The 17,258-nt window shown below is 39.4% G+C and overlaps 1 protein-coding gene across 4 annotated transcripts in view; it reads right to left on the bottom strand.

The window, feature by feature from the left end:
- Window positions 1-17,258, bottom strand: part of ADAMTS20 (ADAM metallopeptidase with thrombospondin type 1 motif 20) — an 87,472-nt gene that overhangs the window by 46,349 nt on the left and 23,865 nt on the right. For 3 of the 4 annotated variants that reach the window (XM_082239412.1, XM_082239411.1, XM_082239413.1), the window contains exons 5-19: window positions 16,765-16,848; window positions 16,067-16,191; window positions 15,513-15,553; window positions 15,153-15,258; window positions 13,848-13,994; window positions 13,264-13,405; window positions 11,367-11,471; window positions 7,472-7,617; window positions 5,756-5,937; window positions 5,523-5,659; window positions 4,535-4,652; window positions 3,710-3,805; window positions 3,260-3,426; window positions 3,024-3,153; window positions 1,435-1,561 (exon numbers count right to left, since the gene is read on the bottom strand). In XM_082239412.1, coding sequence (XP_082095538.1) covers window positions 1,435-1,561; window positions 3,024-3,153; window positions 3,260-3,426; window positions 3,710-3,805; window positions 4,535-4,652; window positions 5,523-5,659; window positions 5,756-5,937; window positions 7,472-7,617; window positions 11,367-11,471; window positions 13,264-13,405; window positions 13,848-13,994; window positions 15,153-15,258; window positions 15,513-15,553; window positions 16,067-16,191; window positions 16,765-16,848 — 1,853 coding nt within the window. The remainder of the gene's footprint in view (window positions 1-1,434; window positions 1,562-3,023; window positions 3,154-3,259; window positions 3,427-3,709; window positions 3,806-4,534; window positions 4,653-5,522; window positions 5,660-5,755; window positions 5,938-7,471; window positions 7,618-11,366; window positions 11,472-13,263; window positions 13,406-13,847; window positions 13,995-15,152; window positions 15,259-15,512; window positions 15,554-16,066; window positions 16,192-16,764; window positions 16,849-17,258) is intronic. The other variant, XM_082239414.1, reaches the window with a different exon arrangement.

A 17,258-nucleotide genomic window follows, 5' to 3' on the forward strand; every position in this document is an offset into this window, starting at 1 on the left:
CTTAAGGAAATCAGCCCTGAGTGCTCACTGGAAGGACAGATTGTGAAGCTGAGGCTCCAATACTTTGGCCACCTCATGAGAAGAGAAGACTCCCTGGAAAAGACCCTGATGTTGGGAAAGATTGAGGACACAAGGAGAAGGGGACGACAGAGAATGAGATGGTTGGATGGTGTTCTTGAAGCTACTAGCATGAGTTTGATCAAACTGCGGGAGGCAGTGGAAGACAGGAGTGCCTGGCGTGCTCTGGTCCATGGGGTCACGAAGAGTCGGACACGACTAAACGACTAAACAACAACAACAATAGAATGTCCTGGGAGATTGAAGTGTTCTCCTACTGGTTTCTCTGTTTTGTGATTCTTGATGTCAGATTTATGTCCGTTTATTCTTTGGCATAAGGTTTGGCCTGTTTGGCCAATATAGAGAGCTGAAGGACACTGTTGGCATTTGATGGCGTATACAATGTTAGACGATGAGCAATTAAATAGTCCCGAGATGGTATGTGTGATGTTGTTGGGGCCAGTAATGGTGTTGTCCGGGTGTATGTGGCAGCAAAGTTGGCATCTGGGTTTATTGCAGGCTCTGGTGCCAGTGTCCGTGTTAAGTCTGGTTGTAGTATTATTGTGGGTTAGGAGTTGTTTAAGATTGGGTGGCTGTCTGTAGGCAATGAAAGGTCTTCCTCCCAGAGCTTGAGAAAGAGAACTGTCATTGTCCAGGAGAGGTTGTAGATCTCTGATGATGCGTTGTACTGTTTTAACTTGGGAGCTGTATGTGATGACTAGAGGTGTTCTGTTATTTTCTTTTTTGGGTCTGTCTTGCAGCAAGTTCTCTCTGGGTATCAGTTTGGCTCTGTTGATCTGTTGTCTAACTTCATCTGCTGGGTATTTTAGTTCTAAAAAGGTTTGCTGTAGATCTCTTAGGTGAGAGTTTCTGTCTGTAGAATTGGAACAGATGTGGCTGTAACGTAGTGCCTGGCTATATACAATGGACTGTTTGGTATGTTTGGGATGGTAGCTAGAGGCATGCAGATATGTTTGTCGGTCAGTTGGTTTACGGTATAAGGTGGTGTCTTCTCACCCCTTGCCTTTTCCTGTAAGACCTATTACAGTCGTTAAGAGTCGTCAACAGGCTCATCTCAGCTATCTGCCAATCTCCCATTCCCACCACCCTTCTGAGTAATACCCCTCCCCACCTTCTCACTATTTAGAAGGGTCTGGCAACTTCTGTTTCAGTGTATCTGAAGAAGTGTGCATGCACACGAAAGCTCATACCAAGAACTAACTTAGTTGGTCTTTAAGGTGCTACTGGAAGGAATTTTTTATTTTGAATTAAATGAGTTTGTGGAACACACACTTCAAAATTACAAAAGGAAGTCCAGAATATGTAACAGTTTGAGTAAACGTTAATCTAGTCATACAATTTGATAAATGTTTATACCTTAATTCACATTCTGTATTACACTGTTCTGTTACGGCTGTGGGACGGGTTATATGCTCACATCTTTGGTCAGAGACCACCAAGTGATCACTCCTTCGTATGCATGTAACCTTCCTCCTGTGAAGACCTTAAATAAAAGGTTTAGAAAAAGTTAAAATGAGATTTAAACAGGATGAAAGGAGATTTTATTTCAGGCTTTAATCTCATCAAAGCTTAATCTCATCAAAATTTGCAATAAATGTTTTAGTTCCCCTCCCCATCTACCTTCCTTGTTCACTTCAGAGAGCTGACAGTCTCCAACATCAGGGAAGAGACTCAACACTGGTAAAATTGAAGTAGCCATGAGGAGTTCGATTCAGAAGCTTTCACCTCCATTTGAATTAAACACAGCCTGTCATATTATTTGAGCCCAATATGTGGTTAATCTTACCTATGGTTTGTTTGAAACAGACAACAACCTGTGAGTTATGAAGCTGTTGTGTTTAAACAAATATTGGTTAACATCAACCACATTTTAGGACTGAATTACCTACTAAACTGCAGTTAATTAAAACCAGTGAAAGCTGCCCATTTCTTTGCAGTCTTACCTTGAGGAGGAAGGGAGAAGTGTGAAAGTGAGAGGCTCAACTTGGGTCCGTTCCTGCCACACTAGTAGTTTAGCACAACATCAAAACACAGACATCGTATATATAATTTGCAACTTAGTTATGAGCAGGACAGCATTCACAAAATGCAATTTTTCCAAGAGATTTTTCTTGCATGGACATTTCATAAAGATGGGAGCTTTTCCCTAAGCTTCTTGGTATACTGAACTAGAAATGTCTTTTTTTAAAAAAAATGTTTTTATTGAAAGATTCTCATGGATAACAAGTGTACATACAACACCTCTGTTTTCAATTCATAAGATCTTTTCTACAGGCCAGTTACATTTGGGGTGAGACACTGCTGTGTTAAGCATTGTGAGGTTGGGAGGAAAGAATCGGTGAGTGAGAGGGGGAGAAAGAAGGGAGGGTAATGTTATTTCAATCTTTTGTGTCTGGAGGTTCTTTATTTGTCTGTCTGTCTGTCTGTCTGTCTGTCTGTCTGTCTGTCTGTTTGTTCTGGTTGGTGGTGGAGAGGTTGGGAAACCCAGAGCACAGTTGGTTGCATTCAGTGGATCACAAAGAGTTTTGTTTGTGTATTGGGGGGGGGGGCAGGTTGGGTCAATTTAGCCATATCAGTCTACATACTGTCAGGGGAATTTAGCCATATCAGTCTACATACTGTCAGGGGAATTGTGTTGCTGTCTTGTATATGTAATAAAAGGAAGCCACACAAGGGTGAAGGCATCCTCTTTTACTTGTCCCCATTCTAGTAGGAGCATCATTTCCGATCATGTTTTCATTGTTCCAAAGTTTTTAAAGTCAGAATTTCCTTGCTTTTAAAGAGTGAATCTACCAAGTTGCAACCTACACAAAACTATGTTTCGCACACATTTCCATAATCAAACCACAGCAAGGTGAAAGAGAAATAAATATAATTTACAGCAGGTTACGACAAGAAATTTTGAAATATCTTTAAAATCACATCAACCAAGAAAACGACAATACCTTGACACATTTTGCTGCAGTCCTGCCAAAGCCCATACGGGTCCCATATAAACAGATTCTGGCCTTCTTCTACAGGAACATTGAATGAATAGCGAATGTCGGGGTTGTATAAATTCCCTACGCACAACACCTAAACAAAGATGTTTTAAAAACTGTTTTTCAATGAATTTTTCCTCACTCCTGGTACATAAAAAAAACGCAAATGCATACTATTAATTAACATATTGAAGATTCACCTGCAAAAGAATCTCCTCTTCCAGCTGGCCAGTGCTGTTTATTCGCTCCACTGTGTTGTTTGACCCACTGTACTCAAAATTAGTTCCGTACATACTGATTTCTTTTTTAGACAAGCTCACAACAAAATTTCCATTCAGGAAAAAATGCCCCTGAGTGTTGGATAATGCTATAACAACATTAACAGAAACAATCACCATTAGTGCATCTTTACTTCATACTTACATGCATCTTGCACATTTGTAATGATTTAATTATTGCTAGGGAATTACGATATGGAACATTAAAATAAATTCCAAGGTTCAAATAATTGTAAGAATCAATTTGAACCCCGCAGTGGTAAAATACCACTGAGTCAGAGTGATATTATGCAAAGGTGTTCAAGAGAGTCTTAGGGCTGTTGGATTTCTCATAGGGAATGAAGCCAGTAACGGATTATCTGAAACACTTACCAAGATAGTTGTCGTCTTCTGGCTTGCCTGAATAGCTGTGCTGATGTATGTCAAGGTTTGTTGCTCCTATGGGAATTTTTACTACAATGTTATAGCCTAGAATATAATTAAACTTAAATTAATCCTATGAAAGATTATGCTTGTAAACAATAAACTTCCCAAGAGAAGTGATAAACCTGAAGAGAAATTAAAGCAGCTTTTTGGTTTGTTTGTTTTTGTCCCCTGCCAGAATAACAAGTTACCACTAGATAATCACTTCCAAGGAGCAACGAAAACAATTTATTCCCTATGTAATATTGCTTTGTTTATTAATTATCTTAATCACAGGCCATAACAACAAAGACAAAATAAGAAAAAGAAAATTATGTATCTCACAAGTAAAAACACAGCATTGGTAATGCATGTTTGGGTTAAAGGTGGGCCCCAGGTCTGAAAAAAGTTTAGAACTACTGATTTAAACCATTAAAATATGTGGCACTATACTAAACTTGCTCATAATACTCCAACAGCTTTCCTTTCTGTAGCTGGGTTTGGGAATGAAAGTGATGTTAGAAATAAATAATATTATAATATAGGGGTTTGAAAATACAGCCTTTTTTGAAAGGAAAATATGTCTGGCATAGTGGACAGCATTGTGGAATGTAGAAAAAACGATTTAATGCCAATATTTATTATTTTAATTTTGAATTGTTCGAATTCGCTACTAGAAAAACGCAGCTGACTGCACACACACAAAATCAAACTTGAGAATCTGTTTGGCATATGAAAGCCAGTGTCATATGCAATTAAATATGTAAATAGATAGATGGATATCAAGAAACATACCATAATGAGCGCTATTGAAAGTTCCTGCAAGAGTTCTACATGAAGAATCATCACCACCACAGATTCCACATTTATCTCGCCTTGCCTTAGAGTTTAACACATGATCACAGCCTGCTTGCTATGGAAACATGTCAAAATGTTTTTAAGTACATGCAACAGCATTAAATTTACAGGTAATTCAAATTGCTCATTTTAACCTCTCATTCCTCACACCTTGCAAGTAATAATTCATTCAACAATTCTCATAATCAATAATGCATTTGGTGCTGTGTTGCAACAATGATTAGCTTTACTAGTCTATAAAAGAAATTTCCAAATGAACGAGCACACCAAAACCATACTTCTAATTCAAGTGTGTTACGACAACAAAATATCAAAAGCATAGGTGTGCTGGATTGTGTCTAGGAGCATGTTCGAAACAAATGGAGAGGTTGTGCTCAGGGGAGGAACAAACAGAAGCGGGGATGTGGCAATAAAAAACACCCACCAACGTGTCATCACACACATCATCTGTCTGCAAATGGTTTTTTGTTTATTAATTAGGTTTTCCATGCTCAGGGAAAATTCAGGTTTAATATAAAAAGTGTGTGGACTGGCATTTTTATGATGACAACATCATATGGACATTGCTGTACATGTATATTTGTGTGTCTGATCTGGAAGCTCCCTATGAACTTGATTTTGTGGGCAACAGTTCACTTAATACCAATTCCAGGATGTCAGTTTTATCAACTCCAACTAGGTTGGGTGTTTGTTTTCTAATGACCACTGTTTTTAGCACTATTTGTACTTCTCTGCCTTTCATTTCCCTCTGACTTCTCACTGTTTACAATTCCACTTCCCAACAATGCACACATATGACATCTGCTGTAGTTCATGAAAGCTTATGCCATAATAAATATGTTAGGACTTTAAGGCACCACAAAACTCCTTGCTGCTCTCAAATAGTTTCCAAAAAGATTTGTGTTGTTTTAGTGAACTCAATTACCCTGCATAAGCCTTGCACACATATATCATGGGTGTCCGTTCCACATGGAGTACCATCAATGACCCTGTCTTTCAGCTGATAGTAGGACGTTGTGCCAGAAACACGGCAAAAAAGCTTACAGCGATCCTTTGTAGAAACTGTTGGGACAAAAAAAGCCAAGTATGTTTTTTGTCGCTTGAGAAATTATACGCAAATGAATATTTAGTTTAAAGAGGAAGTTTCTCATTACTTACTGCCACTGTATTTTGGAAGCCAGCGCACGGTAGATGTCAGCCCGTTGATGTTGAAATGTTTACCATCAAACTCGGAGCACTGCTGCTCCCGAAAATCTTTTCTGCCTTTGGGACATGAATCAGTATTACAGGATCGAAATTTCATCCTGCGGCCAACGCAGTATTGTCCTCCATGTTTTGGCCTAATGGAAATTGCATTGCAAGCGTGTTAAGCAGAGACAGACAGTCATATTCAAAACAAACTTTCCAAAGAAATCTTACTGATTTAATCTAAATAACATGGATGGTTTTAAAAGACGATTGGAAAAATTCATGAAGGAAAAGGCTATCAATGGCTAGGCTTTGCCTGCAGAGGTAGTAATGATCTGAATACCAGTTAGAATCATAGAATCATAGAGTTGGAAGAGACCACAAGGGCCATCGAGTCCAACCCCCTGCCAAGCAGGAAACACCATCAGAGCACTTGAAATGACAGGAAGGAAGGCTGCTCTTGCGCTCAGGTCCTCCTTGTGTGTTTCCTACAGGCATATGGTTGGCCACTGTGAGAGCAGGACGCTGGACCAGATGGGCTATTGGCCCGACTAAGCAGGATCTTCTTAAGTTCTTAAGGTGATGGCCACCACTGCATAGCTTTAACAGACTTCTATCACAACACTATAAACAATATTTTCAGAACTAAACTACACTGGTGTGGTTTTTGTTTATTTGAATACACACACACAGCCTTTCAATTAAAAATTTCCAGAGCAGCTTTCAATAGGTAATAAAACACATTGCAAGCATGAATATTTAACACAACTTAACAGCTGTAATGTGCATCATGGTGGGAATACAATTGCAAAGTGAATGGGAATTAAATATAAAATGTCATCATTGCATAAGCATGCATTTTTACAAACCCCACCACATTATTCTAAGGCTTCACTATCCACTGCCAAAATGCCAGGATTGAACAAACCAACTATGACAATATATACAATAAAGATAGCTTGTGTTTCATTTGGCTTTGAGTAATGCACTATTCATAATTTCTGCCTTTAAATTTCAAAAGATACATCGAAATTATGATCCAAGTATGGTAATGTGTCTTTAAGAGCTCGAACAGGCATGCTACTCTTGACAGATGATTCAAAGTATAGCAGTTCGAAAGCATACCAGTGCAGGTAGATAAACAGGTACCGCTGCGGTGGGAAGGTAAACAGCATTTTCGTACGCTCTGGCACTCATCACAGTGTCCCGTTGTGCCAGAAGCGGCTTAGTCATGCTGGCCACATGACCTGAAAAGCTGTCTGCGAACAAATGCTGGCCCCCTCAGCCAAAGTGAGATGAGCACCTCATCCCATAGTCACCTTTACCTTTTACCAAAGTATAGTCATGTGTTTTTAAGAACTCAGAGGCAAAGAGCCATGCCTGCCTGCATCTGACTAAACAGAACAATAAAATTGGGTTCCAGATTAATAGCATCTGTTGTGTGGCCTAAGGGGTTGAAAACAAGCTTTGTGGTCCACCACTCACCTGTTCACATGGGGCAAGTAGCAATTCCTTCCAGGTAAAGTAGGTGGTTTTAAGTAAGTGATAATGGAAAGGCTAAACAGTATGGCATTATCTGATCCGGTATGGAAACCTGCTATTAATTTATTATTGCTTTCAGAGCACTAGGCGGAGTAAACATAGTCTCAATGGACATATATTTAAAATGAAGAACGAAACACATACTCTGGCCGATTACACAGTCTGGTTGCGCTTTTGATGCCACCTCCACATGTTCTGGTACATGAACTGTAGGGTCCCCAGGATCCCCATTCTCCATCTACAGGGAGCTTTTCCTTTTCTTTGCTTACACAAATCCCATGCCGGCAATGCTGCTCAATTAATAAACATAACAAAATCATCAAAATTAGAAAAAACCAATTCAGTGTGCACAGACTCTGATAAGCAAATAGGAGAACAGGAATTGATATCAAAGAAAATTGAACCAGTGTTAGAAGATTACTGTGTCATTTAAACACTATTTAACGAACTTTACTTTCAAAATACTATTAACAATTCAGGAATCTGGAAAGTTCAGCATCTAAGCTTTCATTTATGCATTTAAAGGAGATGTCTAGCAATTCAAAAGCAATCTGCTCCTAGTAGCTTTCATTCAGAACATCAGAAAATCTGGCAGCTGATATTTTTACACATACACTGTGCAATGAAATAAGCATGAACCCCAATTTATGCTGATCAGAATAGAAAGCAAACCTAAAACATGTGCAATAAGATGGGCCTCCAATATGCAACAGACTAAAGGAGTTTATGTGTGTAAAACTAGTGTTTATGCACAATGGATTTGTTCCTATGAAACATGGGACAATAAGAAAACCAGCTGTTTTCATAGCACTTGTAGAAACTTTTTCATTTTCCACTCAGACAGGATAGATTTCCTGCTTTCATTCCAAATTAAGGGGTTTATTTTCAGTATGGTGTGCAGCCACACAATCTACCCATAGCATGTGAGTAGACGATGGAGGCCTTATGCAACCATGCCAGTCCAGGCAGAGGGCAAATAAGGTACCTTTAATCAGGGGTGCCAACATGGTGACCTCCAGCTATAGCTGGACTACACCTGGTATGGCCCCAACTAATAGTCTAGCTGCAGCCACTGAGAATATTCCCCCCTTACTCCAGACAAACTTGTTTCAACTCTTGGTTGTTGGCATCAAGTTGTCTTGAGTGACAATGCGAAAGTGTGCCATTGGGGGTCAAGTCAAACCAATGCTACAGTGCCTGCAGTGGCTGTAGAAACCAATAGGACACAGAGAGGAGCCTCACCTTCTGATCTTAAGAGAGTGAACAGGATAATATGGCATGATACCTGAGAGCGAACTGTGTAGCACATGAAATAAAAGTGGAGTTAGTTTTATATTTGTCTGGAAAGACGATTCTGGAATGTTTGAAGTTATACATAGAAATATTGTACTAATATGGCCACTTCCATAGAACTGGAATAGGCCCATGTTAACATGTGGGATTTAATAGCTTATTCGATAAAGATGTATCAGTTTTTTATGCTGTGCAGCATCTCTACAGAAGAAACGAGATGAAGTCACAGTAGAAAAATTACACACCAGACCTATCCCAGATGTTCGTGTCATGCAGTTTTTCTTCAGCCTAGCAGTGCTTGTGCTTCAGATATACTTATTTTATTATTTATATATCAAGCAATGCACGCAAGACTTGTAATCCACGAGCACAAATGCAAAGATAGGAGTCCAAATTAAAGGGTAAGAATAGCCATCTCCACTGATAATTAAAGCTGTGTTAATAAGGCCTTTTGCCACAGGGTATTACTGAAGCAAGTACCCCGATTTTAGGTTTGTTCAGTGTATTTCACAGGAAAATACTTTATGAAATGTTAACTACTGTGAGAACAACTATGCACTTCCCACAGTAAATTCCAGTCATAAATCAGCTGCTGTCTGTTCTGGAAACAAGGAAAGGGCAATGGGATTTCCCCCCCTTGGCGAATAGGTCAGTGGCTTTAACACAGCAATTGCTTTCCCGCTCTGCCAACTGCCGCAACTCCTTAGAGAAACTATCCCTCTATTCTAGCCATGTACCTCAGAACACAGCAAGCTATAGGGACAGCCTGAGCTTAGAAAAAAATATTTCCACAACCACTCCAACCATTTTTGTTGCTGAGGAGATCAGCTGGAGATTAGCCCCTGTACTTGTCCCTGGAATATAACGCTGCTAATGACTGCCACTCGTGAGGGCTGTAGACTACCTTCAGGATGCTATAGGAATAGGATGTCTCTGAAATCTAGTTGATGCCTCCAAATACCAAAGTTCACTGGTGTTCACAGACAAGGCATTCATTCACTGGGACAACAAAAGAATGAGAGGGCTATTGTGGGCTTCCCATTGGCACCTGGTAGGCCACTGTGAGAAAGAAGATGGTGGACGAAATAGGTCTTTGGTCTGATTACCCAGTGTAAGGACTCTTATGTCTCATGTCTCTGCCATTGTCTGGACTGGGTACAGGGAAACACTAGACCAGATTGCTTTGCACTACATCTAAACTGCTGATGGGTTTAATGGCTGCCTTCTAGTGGAAAAATGGATTACAGCAGGAAAGAAGATACTGTTTCCCTCCAATGGAAGCATAGATACGTTCTTAATTGTTAATTCAGAATTGCCTTCTACATCACAATTTTCATGCAGAGGAGACGTCCGGCAAGGCACTCCACTAATGAAAAAATCAAGATTGATTTCTTTCAGTATTAATGGTATATATATATATATATATATATATATATATGCAGGTTTTGGTGTCTTCGGGTGTCTTCCCGTGTAAGAGTCGGGGTGTCTGGGCGACGTTTCGACGAGGTCTCACTCGTCATCTTCAGGCTGGTGCTTTCGGCTTCTTGTTACTGGAACAGAGCAGAATCTGGTGTTTGAGTTCCTATAAATACTGTTGAGGGGTGTGGTGTATAGCCTCCAACGTTCTGGGCAGAGAGGAAGTTCCTAGATTAGTGTGCCTTTTCTTCTTTTGTTCCTTAATTACTTGGGGGATATCTTGAGTGATTTCATGAGTGATATTCTGAATACCACTGGGTGGGTCATTAAGTGTAGATTAGTTGCTAAAGCTTTCGTGTCTTGACCTCTTGAGCTTGTGAAGAGTTTTTCTGAGAAGATGGCTGTGCTGCATTTAGTTGTGCTCTGGCTTGGCTTCGTGTATAGGGGCGAGCTGTGATTTTGTGCCTTGTGCCAGCCAGATCTGTGTAGGGATTGCAGGGGGGTGCAGCATCCGGAGGTGCCACTATAGTTTGGCTACTGGATGGAGTCTGTAATATGTCTGTGGAGAGGGTCTGGGTTTGGGTCTGGTGTGGTTGATTGGTGACGGCGTTCTGTGTGCCTCTGGTTCTGGTGTCGGTTTTTGTGGGGAGGGCTAATTTCCAGATGTCTGGCAGGCGGGACGTGTCGTCACGCTTGTTCATGTTGTGAGGGTGTTTCTCTATCTCGATGGCTTCCATGATTATTCTCTTGTGGTGATGTTCCATGTTAAAGAGCAATTTGGAATCTGCAAAATTAATTTCGTGTCCTGTTTCTTTCATGTGTTGGAAAAGAGAGTGGTATTCAGAATATCACTCATGAAATCACTCAAGATATCCCCCAAGTAATTAAGGAACAAAAGAAGAAAAGGCACACTAATCTAGGAACTTCCTCTCTGCCCAGAACGTTGGAGGCTATACACCACACCCCTCAACAGTATTTATAGGAACTCAAACACCAGATTCTGCTCTGTTCCAGTAACAAGAAGCCGAAAGCACCAGCCTGAAGATGACGAGTGAGACCTCGTCGAAACGTCGCCCAGACACCCCGACTCTTACACGGGAAGACACCCGAAGACACCAAAACCTGCATTCCTGTACCCGTGAAAATCTACGAAAGCAAATATATATATATATATATATATATATATATATATATATATATATATATATATATGGATGTAACAGCAGAGAGATAAAGGAGGGCATGAAGACATTTGAAGATAAGGATAGATCTCGATGTGGACAGAAAGCCAGTGATTTAAGGAAAGGTAGATGTGGAAAAGAAATCTTACCATTCCATGGCCACATTCTGTTCCATCGGCCAAAGGCATGTGCTGCGTACGGCAACCCTTATGAATGCCTTCTGCACTTGTACACCACAAACGTTTGCATTGTTTCTATCAAACAAACAGGATTTACTTTGTTACATGAGTAAGACTTATTTTTCATCAATCTATAGATGCAATAGCCCCAACTTAAACTATGTTTTGGTTTTAAGCTACAGGGCAGGCCTAGTTGTCAACTGGGAACAACCCCAGGATGTCAAGAAGAATGCAACCTAAAGATAAGGATGTTTTACAGGATATTTAGTGGTATGCAACAAAGTAGATCCCTTAGCACACGGCACTGTCCCAAAATTTGCTCTGGAGGGTTGTGAGAACTCTCAGAACAGCTGCGAGAGAGAAGGGACTGGAGAGGGAGGGAAATTCCATTCCACAGCCAGAAGTCCTTGCACTAGCAAAACTAAATCATTAGATGCCATCCATGTGTCCTGAGTTCAAACACCAATATTCTAATATATTGAATTAAAAATGAAGCGTGCATGCATTCTTAAATGTGTCCAAATACTTTCAAGGAGCAACCAGGAAAAGATTGTGGTCCTGTTTACATTTTAAAGTGAAAAGCCCTATTTGAAACATGGACCATTCATCTTGAACATGATCCACATGTATTTTGTACTTGGATATCTGCATGCCAAATACAATCTTGTGGTGAGTGAGGCTAAGAAATCTCTAAATGGTCATTTTAGAAGGTACTCAGCCCACTAAAGGTTATGGGTATCCTAAAGTGCATAGGAGTTTGGGGGATCTTCCTCTTCATGGCCAAAGCAGGTGGATCAGCTGCAGAGGCCTGTTTGTTGCAGCTGCAGAAACCACAACAGCTGTCTCTGCTCCAATGGTGGTTGGAGGGAGAATGGGCATATCAGGGATGTGCTGAGAGTAAATGGATTTAATCCAAAGCCCTCCCATTTCTAACATGCCCTCAAATAATGAAGTACTCCACTTTGGGATTGGGATACTTATTTCCCCTCCCCAGTGGAACCAACAGGAGTTTCAACAGAAGAAGCAGGGGATGAAATATGCTTCTTCCACATTCTGTCAGGCAAAGTGAGTCCATTTTTTATTATTATTTTGGATATGACAGTAACCACTCAGTCCCCCAATCTGGTAGGACTGGTCTGTTATTAATTAAGTTTACATTATAAACTTTTGGTCTTGAGCTAAGATCCAAAGAACTACACTAGGTAAACTTTAAATTCCATTTTGGAATCAAAGGAGGGGGAAGAGGAAGGAAGGGACAAATCTATGTATCTGATAATACGTCTCTTTCTTAGCTCAGTGTGATTAAGAAGTATTCAAAAAATACATTTTGATTACATTTAGATTAGCTTTTGTGGCTTTGCTGCCCCTTTACTATCAAACTCTATTTCGATACTGCATTTCAAGCAATATCTTACTTCTTCTGAATATTGCCCATAGCAGAGGAATGAACACCTCTACCTTGGCAACATTTTTTTAAAGATGCTACTTTATCATTTTATTTATTTTTTCATTCTTTTATCTTCCTGCTAACCTTCCTTTATTACTGATTACTGAGTTAACAGAGTTGATGTATTTTGTTTCCATTAAAAGTATTCATTAAATGTTGTTAAATATTTATTTCTAGCTCCTCCATTAGCTGGGACACTAACAAAAGAAACAATTAAAAGCTAATAGAAATCTTGTGGTATGGCACTAAAATGCAGGATACGTGTGTTTCCAAGGACAGCAAAGGCAACAAGGAATTATAAATTAAAGAGGGGTGCCAAAAACATTTTCAACCATCTTCTCAGGATTTCAAGATAATTTCAGCAAAGTTTTGAAGTGTTATGCAAGTATTATAAATTGTGTTTTGCATTACGTAACTTACCATGTAAGGACATACTTGTGACCCAGGTCCAAACATAAGCTCACACTGCTTGTTCACATCATAGAGGGAACCAGGCAACTGAGATTGAAAGTCATAGATTCTTCCATTTGGTTTGTCAAGAAGGCATTCCCCATAACCAGTGCTATAATAAACAAACAGAACTTCTCTTAAACGACCCATTGCTTTTGACTCAAACATACTTTGTAAATAAATTTTAGGACTGGGGTTGATTTGCTATGGCGCACTGCTATTAAAGAATTCAACTTAATGCAGTGCTATTACAAGAAATCAACTCTGGGTTTGTGAATTGATGCATAACCTATTTTCTGACACAAAATAAGCACATGTTCAAATGTAATATAGTTGTGTTCTAAACTATGATGAATTGTTTTTACCTTTTGTAAGGAAACCCCAAAATGTTAATTTATTTGAAGCTTTTCTCTTTCTCCCCCTGCCCCTCATTTAACACCTATTTTAATAAAGGTAAAGGTTGAAATTCTGCATGAAATCACACAAATGCCCACCACTACAGCATCCATGTGCTAAACATATGCAGGAGGTGGATGGACTGGAACTATACTTACTCAAGAAATTCAGTAATGTACTTCTCACTGCATTTTGACCAAGTCCATGGGTTTGAATGGTAGTTTAAAGTCGGGGCCATTACATGATACTGATGTTTAATCCCAACTTCTTTACATTTAAAGCTATCATCATGGGGAACATTAAACCTAATACAAATAGAAAACAAATTCAGAAAGGGCATTTACTTTTCAATAACAATGCAGCAACATTAAACCGATGCATCGCCTCATTGATTGTGACAGCACTTGAACAATATAATGGTATTTTAGGGGTTATTTGCATTTCTAACAACTCACCTATGGAAATATATAATTTGAATCTCAGCAATGTTTTTAGAAACTGGGAATTAAGATATTGCAGAGTAAGAGCTGTGCATATTTGGGGGCAGAAAGTGAAAAGTCACAGGCGAGTCTCAACACAATAATATTCTGGCAAATTCCTAGCATGGTGGGGCAGCAGAGCTCACCTGACCTCTGGCCAGTCACATTGCTGCTGCTTATCAGGAGGTAAAAGTGGGGAGGAGGCAATGGTAAGATTGGCATAGTACAAACACACTGGCGGAGCCACTCTACTGCTCCCACCAGTACATTTATATCTCACTAGCCTTGCCCCTCCCACTCTACTTCCTGGTAAGCAGCAGCAATGCAACCAATGGTCAGATGAGCACTGCTGTCTGCTACTTAAATTCATTTCAAAATACAGTGGTACCTCAGGTTAAGTACTTAATTCGTTCCGGAGGTCCGTACTTAACCTGAAACCATTCTTAACCTGAAACACCACTTTAGCTAACGGGGCCTCCCGCTGCCACCGCGCCACCAGAGCATGATTTCTGTTCTCATCCTGAAGCAAAGTTCTTAACCTGAAGCACTATTTCTGGGTTAGTGGAGTCTGTAACCTGAAGCGTATGTAACCTGAAGCGTATGTAACCCGAGGTACCACTGTATGCCAGGTTTCGATGTTAACCTGGAGTAGCACACCGGCCAAGATATGATACTGAGTTGCATCAGAAGGCCAAGATTCAAGCTATTCTCGGCAACACCACTTGTCACGACACTGAGATATCTTACAGTGTTCTTGTTGGAAATCAGTAAGATAATGTACTGCATATGAACCACTATGAACACTCCCAACTTTAGAGTCTAAACTGCTATATGGATGCTAAGTATTAGTATGTAAATACAGCACTTCCTTGCAAGCTCATGCTTTTTCAGCCAATCATGCAGAGGCTTACCTGCAAAATAAAAATACTGTGTCCCCTATGTAAGGCAAATGCAAGATTTACTTGGTAGAAAAGACAGACTTACACATGTCCAAGTTCATGCGCTATTGTGAACGCAGCACTTAATCCATTTTCCTCGCTGATGGAACAGCTACGCAGTGGGTCACACATTGTACCCAGTTCAGCTAAACCTATAAAATGGAATTTGTTACCTGAATGCGATACAGGTTATATAGCAGCAGTGTTGTCTTCACAGACAAATGCAGGCCTAGGACTGTGATCCAAATATTTATCATCATGTAACCATATGCTTACAAAGGTTCAAAATATGTTCAAAAAGTTTACAAAACAAGATAAATTACATTAAATACTCATTTACAATTTAAGACAACCATTTTTCTTATTTGCAGAAAAATGGCATGATCATCTTTATGCTTTAACTTACCTAAGGTGTCACATTTCTCTCTAGCTCTGCAGATATCTTCCCTTAAAGAAACAAAGGTTTTCTATGAAAATTTTAGTCTTAAAAACAACAGGGAAAACATATTGCAGATACCTATACATACTTTTCTGAATCCGGCCCCCAATTGGAATTCTTTCATTAAAATTTCAATGGTTTTAATGGGCAAGTGCCCCATTTGACTGGTTCTCAAAGATGTACTTGCAGTAAAGCAGCACCTTGGGATCAAGGGGCCTAGCTGTGACCCTAAGCATACATATTTTTTATTAAGATCAATGGCACTAAATTCCAAAAGAACATGCCCCACATGGTTACAGATGTAATATCAGCCACTCCTCAACTAGACGAAAACTGGAAGCAGATCAGGGGTTTATGCATTACTTCTCAATATCCCTCCCCTCTTATTTGCAAATTATTCCTCCTCTTCTTCTTAATCCTGATTGTTCACACAAAGCTTAAGAAGGCCCAATGATACTTCTACGCAGTAATTTTATGGAACAGGGATAGTAACGAAAAATGAGTTTTCTCAGATACTGTACCTAGTGATAAGAACTGCAGTATCGTGGTGAGAAGGATGAGCATCATCCATAATGTTTTGTGTTTGCTGCCATAAACAGAAGTTGTGAAGAGTGGTAGCTGCGTTAAAACTGATAGCTGGTCCTTCCTGTACATAAGTTGCCAAGACAAAGCAAGGATGGCAAGTTTAAATCCATTGCAGTTATATTATAATGTAAGACCAGCTCTGGAAAAGATATCTCAATGGTACATATCTGTATGAATTTTGAGCAAGTAGAAAGGCTAGTTGGCAGGGTCAAGGCTGAACCTGGTCAGCATTAAAATATTATCTAATAATAATAATAATAATAATAATAATAATAATAATAATAATATACCACCCTATACCAGGAGGTCTCAGGGCGGTTCACAGAATAAAATCAAAATATAAAACCACAAAATATATAATCAAAATAAAATCAACAACCCAATAGCCCCCCCCCCGATAAATAATAAACCTGGCCATGTTAATCAGTATTAATAGCTAGATCCCAATTCTAAACATTTGCACCAGCCTGTCTGCCTGCAATGTATGTACAAAATACTTGGAAGAGGAGCTAGCAAATCTCATTTCAAGCATTTCATTTCAATACTTTTAAAAGCATTAACTTCTGAAAGTACACGTTAAAACTGAAAATTGCAACAAGTTACTCTGAATCGTGAAATGAATGCATTTTCTTACCTGTTCATTGTGAACTACAATTAATTTTACAATCATAATATTTATTTGATTTCCTATACTTGAATCTTTGTAGATTGTAGCAACCTAGATAAATAAAAGCCAGAGTGTTAAAATTCTATGGTACTGTACATTCAGTGGAATCCAACATTGCATTGAGCATTCATTCAACTCCTCTGCCCTATTTGATTTAGCATGCAATCCTATCCATATTTTCCAGGCAGCAAACCCCACTGAATACTGTGGATCTTACTTAGGAATAATGAAGCATAGGATTGCATTGTCTGAACCAATTTTCATGTCACATTTTCTCTAACTGCAATATATACATAAGCAGAGAAACTAACAAATGCCACTTGAATGCCAATTCCCAGTCAGAATCAGCGAAACAGTTATTTAGGGCAAATGTAATATGAAAATTAGCTAATTGTCCGGTTGTCATCAATGGGACAAACCCATCAAACTTGAGAAACTACTGGTACATTCTTGCCATACCA

The sequence above is a fragment of the Podarcis vaucheri genome, assembly GCF_965113315.1.
Source record: "Podarcis vaucheri genome assembly, chromosome: 10".
NCBI lineage: Eukaryota > Metazoa > Chordata > Lepidosauria > Squamata > Lacertidae > Podarcis > Podarcis vaucheri.